This window comes from Musca vetustissima, unplaced genomic scaffold (assembly GCF_032173495.1).
Source record: "Musca vetustissima isolate MV318-11 ecotype Yass unplaced genomic scaffold, APGP_CSIRO_Mvet_v1 utg18749, whole genome shotgun sequence".
NCBI lineage: Eukaryota > Metazoa > Arthropoda > Insecta > Diptera > Muscidae > Musca > Musca vetustissima.
The window spans coordinates 136144-146111 of NW_026882420.1; the positions used below are offsets into that span (position 1 = coordinate 136144).

Consider the following 9968-nt stretch of genomic DNA (forward strand, 5'->3'; position numbering starts at 1 on the left):
AATATGCATTATTTTGAATTCTGTATTTCAATCAGGTTCACTTTTGAGCCTTCCACAATGTTAGCTTTTCTTTTGATTTACAACCCATGATAAACATCAGTGAAGTCAACATTCGTATTTATCTTCGCTAGTGAAATGTCCTTAGAATCCACTGTTTCATAACAAAGAGAGACAACATATTTTCCATTCTGTCATATTTCGTCGCGATAAGATGATTATAAAGACAACCGGCAGGTTGTTTGTTAGTGCTTATTGAAGGTCCGATTAATGGCATATACTGCTGTAATATTGGTTTCGTTGTGTTCCTATTGGCGTGAGAGAAGGATTTAATGTGGGGATTGAAGGCCGCCTCATCACACTGATCCACACCGTTGTTTACTTCCGTTGTTTAGTCTTTCCACGTTTGATACCATTTATTGTTTCCCTCTAAAATATCTTAAACCTGACCGTACTATTATAGGGATCAATCTATTTTATACCCCAATTAATTTGTGTATCGACTTTATACAAATACACCCTTTCTATCTCTTCTTAAATTTTAAAATTTGAAACCATTTTTCACATCTCGTTAAAGTTTAACTCAAATCAAAACAGATGCCGTGTTAATGGTAGAAAACGAAAAATACTGACCTATCTACCAAAATGCAATTATTAATTATTTTCTTATATCATTTTCCAGGAATACATTCATACAAACATACATACATACATATATCTCTGTCACAGCCAATGGCATTCCTTACTCATGTTTGTTTTTCGTGCTTCCTTGTAATTTCAGATGATTAAAATGATGGTGACTGTGGTGATTGTCTTTACAATGTGTTGGCTACCGTTCAATATACTGTCCGTAAGTATTTCCCCAAGGCATGGCTACCTTAACATTTATTTACCTTTTTTAACGGCTATAAATATTTGTATTGTGTGTATATTAGGGTCGATGTGGCATTTTGTGGACTTATAAAAAATATTTAATATTCATAGAATGAAATAAATTCATTGAAAAATTGACCTGGATACCATGTGGTCTGGAAATATTAGTATTATGATTCGATAATTAGCAAACTTATTGGTAATATTTTGAATATTATTAAAATAACCAGTACCTATATAATGCCATACAAATAAATAGTCGCAAATTCAAATACATTGACAAATACACCCTAATATACACACATTTACCCAATAGTTCAATAATATTAAATAACAATTATTTTAATCACGTGTTGGTTTTCTGTTTTTATTTTAATTCCACTTCTGTTTTTCTCCACTTCTTCTTTATTTATTTTCATTTGCAGCTACTTTTAAATGACGAAGAGGTTCGAAGTTGGGGAGCATTACCGTATGCCTGGTTTGCCGTTCATTGGCTGGCGATGTCACACAGTTGCTACAATCCCATCATTTACTGCTACATGAATGCCCGTTTCCGCGGTGGTTTCCTGCAGATAATTTACCGTGTGCCCGGCCTGAGACGCTGCTGCTGTCTGCGGCGATATTTGCACACGCGTGGCGATCGTAGCTATGAGACCACTGGTGAGATGACCTTCAAATTCAATCGTCATAGTGGTGGAGGTCTTATCAGGAAACCTAAAATACGAATTAGGTGCCACCATAATTTCTTTGGCAACTTTCACTGTCTACTATTTTTGTTTTCCTTGTACAATTATGATTACCAATTTCTTCTCAATTGTAGTTGTTGTTGTTGATGATTTATTTTATTTTTTAAAGTAGTTATTTCCCTTTTAAGTGTTGCATGTCTCTTTCAAACACAACATTGTTGCATGTTTTAGTCTCATACATGTATCGGCCGTAGACCGCACCCCCTTTTTTGGCATATCCCTTAAAGTATGCACACATTTGATATGTTAATTTAGAAAAAATACACATGCACACAAAGTAAATTGTATTATTTATCTGTATGTAAATGTGTTGTGGTTACATTGTATCAAATTTTGTAATTTCTTAAAATATTTCGAGATGATTTTGACCCTTAAGTTGTCTTTCACACATTTGTATAGTTCATATTTTGTAAAAATAAATTTGTAGATTGTATAAAGAATTTCTAAATATTCCTTCCCTTTCGCCTATTTTCTTAATGCCAAAGAATAATGGATAAACCTCCGGCATAGGGCGAACTGTATTTTACATTACAAGCAAAAATGGTTGTTTATAATAATAATGTTTAGCAGAGGTTGACATAAAATGTTCGTTAAAGTAACATCACGAGAAAAGATAAACCTTGAAGAATGTGGTGTAAGTCTTTCTCTCAGTTGAAATTACAATATAGATTACAGTATATTTAGCTTTGGATTTTTTCACATATACTGCTACTACTTTTAATATTTTTGGTATATTTTGCCATAGCCCCTGCTATAACTGTTACGCCCCATTTTCCATAGTGTGAGGTTTTTAACTACATTTCCCCACCAAGAGACCAAAGGGAGGGAATATATCCCTCTACCACAATGTGGAGTGTATACTTCAATTGTGATTCCAATTGCAAAATCTCGAAATATTCACCTGGGACCCCATAAACAACATATTTTTGTTTTTTAAAATCACGATAGTGCTCGCAAATATTGAAGAATTTTAGGGTAGCCTCCATACATCGGTACCCCCATTTTTTCGGCACGTTTTTCAATCATATAACATTTAGTATTTTGTGTTCTCATTGGGTAGAAAATATCTCTATTAAAATATGAATGTTGGACAACTTTTTTGGGTAACCGCTTATCATCCCGGTATTGGACTGTAATTTAAAATTTGGATTCTAATTAAGTAAAAAACTCCCCATCAAAAATGGTCCATGCGTTTCAGGGTAGATTTTGGGGATCTAGGGATTTTGTGTAAATTTTCAACCGAATTAAGTGAAAAAATCGTTTATTTCGGTCATATAAATCCAACATCAGGCGAGGGGAATGTTCGATTTGAATCAAACTTTTCACAACCTTTAGCTTTGACAAGTCCAGATCATTTCCGAAGGTGGAATGTCCGAATGTTCTATGGTCAAAACGTTCAATATTTATAAATTCAATTTCAGGCGAATGGAATGTCCGATTTGAAACAAAACGTTGCACCACCATCAGTTCACACCTTGTGGTAACTACGCCACAAACATGTAAATTTAATATGAAGTGAATTGAATAACCGATTTGATCAACATTAAATAGATGACCTCCGCAAACCATAGGGTCAGCCTATGGTTTGCTGAAATTTTTATACCCTTCACCACACTGTGGTACAGGGTATTATGTCTTTGTGCATATGTTTGTAACAGGCAAAAGGAAACGAGATAGACCCTAGTTCCTGCATAGAATTACTTTCTGAGTCGATTTATGCATGTCCGTCCGCCCGTTCGTCTGTCTGTTGATGTTAAATTGTAAACAAAGTACAGGTCGCATTTATAATCCGAATTGGATGGAATTTGGCACAGCTCATTTATTTGGCCCAAGAACGAGCCCTATTCAAATGGGAAAAATCGGCTCAGATTTAGATATAGCTCCTATTATATTTTCGTCCGATTTAATGTAAATGATCCACCAAAGTCCCTATATATATTTCGATTTGCACGAAATTTAGCATAACGTACTGAATTGAGCCTATAGTGATGTTTGTGAGACTGGAATGAAATTTTGCACAACGTACAAAATTGACCATAGAATAACGTAGTTTTATAGAAGGACAAACCTAGCCCAACGGATGTCCTATTGATATTTGTTTGAAGTCGATTAACATACTTCTGTCCCATTGTAACAAATGAATAACATATTCAAATTTAGATAGATATCACATATTTTAGTACATCCAATTTCATGTTAATTGTCTTGTTTAATATACCCATAGTGGTGAAGGGTATTATATAGTCGGCCCCGTCCGACTTTACTACTTTCTTTACTGGTTTTACTTGTTTTAGCTGTAATAATATTTTGGTTTGGATCTCAGTGGTTGTCACATATTTCTTACTAAAAGCCCATGATCAGATTCCCATACAACGGTACACAAATTCTGAATGTTGGAGGATTCGCAGTATGTTAAAAATACTAGCTGACAATTTACAATGACATTGTCCCAGTACAAATGCACCGTTTATATATTCTTGAATGCACACCACATGTTGACAATAGGTTTGTTGAATGGTTCGAACGAATTGACTTAAATTAAAAATTTTTGGTATTACTCGGTGTTATATGACCTTGTGATAACTTTTTGGTGTAACCCAATTTTTTTAAGGCTTCAGAAATTTTAGAATTCCTCTGAGATTGAACACAATTTTTTCCTTTATAATACCGATTTGAGTAAATCAATATAGGTACACATTTATGTGTAGCCTTTTTATAATGGAATCGACCGTCTTTAGTATTTTATATGCGAAACTCTTTTATTTTATGCATTCGACAATATTCATGGAAAGAACATATTATTAATACAAAAACTTCGAGGTATATCTCTAAAGTATCCGTGTTAGCTTTAGAAGACCAGTGCCGTTAGTTTGAGAACAATATTACAGTATTAAGATATATATTTACTTTTTTAATTTTCTATGTTCATACAAAATAGCAGTACTCGTAGTACTTTAACAATTTTTTTCCACTATTACTCATGTTTTATTTTATTTCAGGAACGGACGATGCATTCCACCTGCAGCGTGTGAACACATGCACCACATTCATCAGCACAAGGCGAAAGTTGCGAACGAATTCTATGCAAACGGTAAATATTATAACATATCGACGCCTCCGAACCATAGTATGCTAAGTCTGAAAAGTGAGTTTTTCAGTAGAAGCTCTCAAAGTATGGAAGTTTCATATATCTTACGGGCCATGCTAAGTACATTTTTGCTTATAACTTTGGTTTGGATTGGCCGATGGTTACCAAAATTTCAGAGAATATAAATTAAGGACCGTAGTATCTAACAAGTGAAAAAGCGTTAAGTTCGGCCGGGCCGAACTTTTGATACCCTCCACCATAGATATACTAAAAGGTAGTTGAAATGAAAATGTAGGGAAAATACCAAAAAGTGGACCTGTACCGACATTTCTACAACGCGATTATGTAAACCATAATGTGAACCATGTTCCACAAAATAGTGATTTCATCCAACCTGTGTCAATCTTATTATTCTTCCTAACTTAGTTCAGGTTCGAAAATGTGGACTATTGGTCCACTCCCTCTGATACCTCCCACACAGGTGCTAGGCCTAAATGCGGGTTATAGTTCATGTATAGTTCATTATCGAACCTTACGTTCTAGCTTTATCTCGATATCCTCCGTAGGTTAAATGATTACGACAGACTCTTAGAACCAAACCCAAAACGCGGAACAAATTAGATAACTATTTTAATATAAAAAAAGGGTTATATGGGGATTAGCCCAAAAAGGGTGCGAATGTAAATAATTTTTGGTATGGAGATTTGTTACCATAAACGACTACAAAATACCAAATTGCAGCGAATTCGGTTGAAAAACGTGCTCAAGAACCCCAAAATACCGAATATTGGGGGTACCCTTATATGGGGGCTACCCGAAAAAATGGACCTATATTCATAATTTTTTTGTGGAGATATTTGGTACCTATTAAGAACTCAAAGTACTAAATTACAGCCAATTCGGTGGAAAAATACGACCAAAACCCCCGAAATACTGAAAATTAGGAGGTACCGTTATATGGGGGCTACCAGAAAAAGTAGACCTATATTTATAATTTTTTGTGGAGCCATTTAGTACCCAATAAGAACACAATGTACCAAATTTCAGCGAATTCGGTTGAAAAACGCGCTAAAGAACCCCAAAACACCGAAAATTGGGGGGTACCCTTATATGGGAGCTATGCCTAAACGTGGACCGAACTTGACCTGCCTGCAGACAAAAGACAACCCTATGCAAAATTTCAGCAACCTATCTCAATTCCTTCGGAAGATAGCGTGATTACAACAGACGGACGGACAGAGGGACGGACATGGCTAGATCGTCTTAGAATGTTACCCTGATCAAGAATATATATACTTTATAGGATCAGAAATGAATATTTCGATGTGTTACAAACGGAATGACAAAATTAATATACCCTCCATACTATGGTGGAGGGTATAAAAACTTTAAAATATGCTAAGTCGACTTAGCATACTATGGTTCGGAGGCGTCGATATGTATTTCTATATAATTTGTTGTGTTTACTTATTTATTTACTTTACTCTATGTTACATCTTTTTCATCTTTTATTTTCAGAGTCAATCTTCATGTGCGGAAACAACGGTGTTGCGGTAGTGCCAGGCCCCACTTAGGCAATTAGAACCGGATAATTTGAATAAGTTTATGTAAACATAATAGAAATCGCCCACTTTGTGACATTTAGGGTCCTCTGTTATAGAAAATCTATGCTATTGTTAAAATCAAATTAGTTTTATAATAAATATAGTTTAAAGTTTCTGATGGAAATAATAGTCTAATATACGATAATTATAATATAATTAATACATTTTTTAATTTTTAAAGTTTTATTTTTCCTTACGTTGTATTTTTTGATGAAGTGTAATCATTTCATTTGTAGTATTCACCAAAAGCTTTATGTAAATGAGTTCAATTGGTTTTTGTGACGTAATTGTTTTCGAATATATTAAAAAAAGTTATTTTGTGGAGAAAGTTTAATTTTAATGATCGTCTATGTATTTACTATCCGTCCAAATTTTATAATATTTTATTTCTTGGTGGTATGAATTGGTATCTGGAGAACCTTCATTAGAACTCCAAAGTTAATTGTTTCTATATCCCAGTTACTTAATAGTGACTAAAAATCCTAACTGGAGTCGCATTTTCGTCTGTTCATCGTTTTTATAAATGTATCAAAGATCCAAGGTTTCTGATGCAAAAAGTTAATTTTTGGAGTCATATATTTGAATAAAATAATAATGCAATTAGATTCACAACAATTTATCAAAGACATAGAAACCGTAAAGACTCGACAAAATGCATTTTGGCAAAATAGTTTATGAAAAAATATCCAGGGGGAATCAAGGTTTACAGAGGCATGTTAACAATAAAATCGCCAATACGCGATAATGTGTTTATAAATTGTAAATAAAATCGGAAATCTACACTCAATATATATTTTTTTATTTAATAAGCTTTAGATATAGCATTAAAAACGTTTAATATTGTTCTCTCTGTTGTTATGATATCGTAACAACAGAGAAAAATCCATCTGTTGGAAATTGTTTACGTATCAATTGTCCTATCTTTATACTTTTATGTCTTTGACTTTATATCCACAAAAATAAAATAATTTTAACATGGCAACACCTCGTCATGACATACTGACCCGTCAAAATTACCACTTCGTACACTGTAACATTTTGTGAAACACAATTTAAAGAAGAACAAATTAATTTCGCTTGAAATTTCCACATCGTTAACATCATGAAAGTGTTTTTATTGGAGAACACACACAAATATGTGCTGATTAAAATTGTAGTGAGGAAGTCAAAAACCGTATATCTGCCAGGTCAAAAACATGGGTTTCCCAAACTCGAAATGGCAAAAAATATATCTTTTAAAAATGTACATAAAATTACATCTTTGGTACCCATCAAAACTTTTAGTGTTTATAGAAAACTGAAGGCAATACGTAATATGACTATATGTATTTTCTATTATTTCTTCCTTTATCACTAAAATCACCACAGAAAATATTTTTTTAGAGAAACAGGAAATGGAAAAGGCTTGTTATAAACATACGAACGAAATTTGAGTGGTCTAGCTCTTTCTACTGATATGTTGACTCAAAACTTGGCATTGTGTCCATAGTGCAAGGATTGATTTTTTTTTTTTGATTTCACATCTAGTCTACATAAGACCAATAGTATATTTTCTATAACTAGTAAACTAGACGAACTACCACTAGAATTATATCTTCTGTGGAGTAAATACCAAGTCATAGGAAATTTAAAACATGCAGGCCCATATAATTCCATTAATATTAATACTATATCCCATAACATTATATTAATATGATTATATTGATATAGGCAAATAGCTCCTCACCACACACTGACAACTTCTTTTATTTCAACTCGGTTCTGATTTTTCTCCTACAGGTTATATATGTTGCAACGACTACATTCATATTGTGAAACACGATGGGTTGAGCAATATGATTCTGTACAAATATTTAACGAATCTTCAGAAGAGATAGTAGAATAGTTTTAAGAAATAGGGGAAAATGGTAAGATTTAATTTTGATTTATTTCTATGAAGTTGTAGTTTCAGTGTCAAGGAGGGTTGGTACACAGAAGTACAAGTTAAATGTATGAGTTCGAAAAAAAAACCATTATCAACAATAATAATATATTTATGTATTATTATTTAAAAAAAATCATTCAATTTCAGTGTAAAGATATCTGAAAGTGGATCTGTAGATCACTACGTGAAAAGTGAAAGATCCTCGACCACCTAATCTACTTAATGCGATTGTAGTATGTGGCGAAAATTTGTTTCCAAATATAAATATATTGTTACAAATCTTAATAACGATACCGGTAACGAAAGCATTAACTGAAAACAACTTTTTAACCCACGTCGAGAAAAAAGTGCCTGAAATACAAAGCCGAGCGTTGGTATGTCAATGCATAAATACTGATCAAATAACTAAATAATCAAAAAATTTTATTTTTAAAAGCAAAACATTTATTTTTGTCACCTAAATGAATATATAATATTGTCCTTAGTTAAAACATTTTCGCAATTGGTAATGCCTTTCCATATAATTTCTATTTAACATATACAAATTTAACATGCGTTCAAATGTTCCATATTAAAATAAAACATTGGTTTTATTTTAAACGTAATCATCTACTTATATTATAATTAAGAAGGAAAATTTTTACTTTTTTTAATTTCGCACCGTCATAACCCATAGTTTACATAATATTCAAAAATATTAATTGTAGTTATTTGATACTCATTCAAAGTGAGAATCGATTATAAATTTTAATTGGTTATTTTTTATATCATTTTACCTTGTTTTCATGACAAACATACTGACGAACAAATCAAAAACACTTGACTTCTTTCTTACAAGCGATTACATAACATTCATTGAATAGAGGTGTAATTTTCTACGCTTCTTTTAATGTTGATACTCACCCCCCACACACATTCCCATTTTATATTATCCTATGAATATCCTTCACCTGTCTCACATCGAAATCTGTATACGAGTAATATTGAATTTCAGGTTGAGAAGATATCGATTGCTTTCATGTTCTGCACATTTTTTTTTAATTAAAAATTCCATCTACATATTTGAAGGGGTCAACAGTTTCCATCAGAAACCATTTACCATTTGCAAATGTAAATATCTATATTTAATCGCATGTATATGTGTACGTAGTTAGGTAGGATGATAATATATCTATGTATGTGTGTACGTATGTACGAAATTTTTATAGAAAACACATTTTCAAAATGTTTTAAATGTTTATACGTAAATTGTGGTGTAGATTCATGTTTTGATACAAACACCGTCGATCCATCCAATCAACCAATAGAAGAATTCTAGATGTGCATGGATTTGGAAACCCTAGCTGGAGGGAGAGAATGCAATCATCATCATCGTCATCTATCCAATTGAAATCAATCATTTAAAGCATTCAACGGGGATAATAATTCCAATTAAATTTGTACACATACACATGTATGTATGTAGAGGTGTGAACGTTTTGTACGTTATAAAAGTTTATGTAAATATTTCCTTAATTCACACATATGTATACATATGTAATATGTGTATGAAAATAAATTAAATGTTATATTTTTTCTCATTTATTGAGATAGATGCATTCTTGTTAGTAATTATTAAAATAATAAATAAATACTTTTATATATAGGATGTAAATGTGCAAATGAAAAAATATTATATGTATACATACATAGTATGTATAGGTATGTCTGTTTCTAATTATATGACATAGAAAAAT

The 9968-nt window shown here is 32.4% G+C and overlaps 1 protein-coding gene across 1 annotated transcript; it reads left to right on the forward strand.

The window, feature by feature from the left end:
- Positions 1-709: 709 nt before the first annotated feature.
- On the forward strand, positions 710-6329 carry LOC133328790 (RYamide receptor). The gene is made up of 4 exons (XM_061537335.1): positions 710-847; positions 1296-1530; positions 4616-4707; positions 6223-6329. Exons 1-4 carry the CDS (start codon positions 779-781, stop codon positions 6259-6261), a joined length of 435 nt encoding a protein of 144 aa, XP_061393319.1. The 5' UTR covers positions 710-778; the 3' UTR covers positions 6262-6329.
- Positions 6330-9968: the final 3639 nt, after the last annotated feature.

Excerpts from the sequence above, each read along its gene's own strand:
- LOC133328790 (XM_061537335.1), top strand. The coding sequence starts at position 779 with ATGATTAAAATGATGGTGACTGTGGTGATTGTCTTTACAATGTGTTGG. Across the intron at positions 848-1,295 it reads TACCGTTCAATATACTGTCC|CTACTTTTAAATGACGAAGA; the intron begins GTAAGTATTTCC and ends TTTCATTTGCAG. Across the intron at positions 4,708-6,222 it reads GAACGAATTCTATGCAAACG|AGTCAATCTTCATGTGCGGA; the intron begins GTAAATATTATA and ends TTTTATTTTCAG.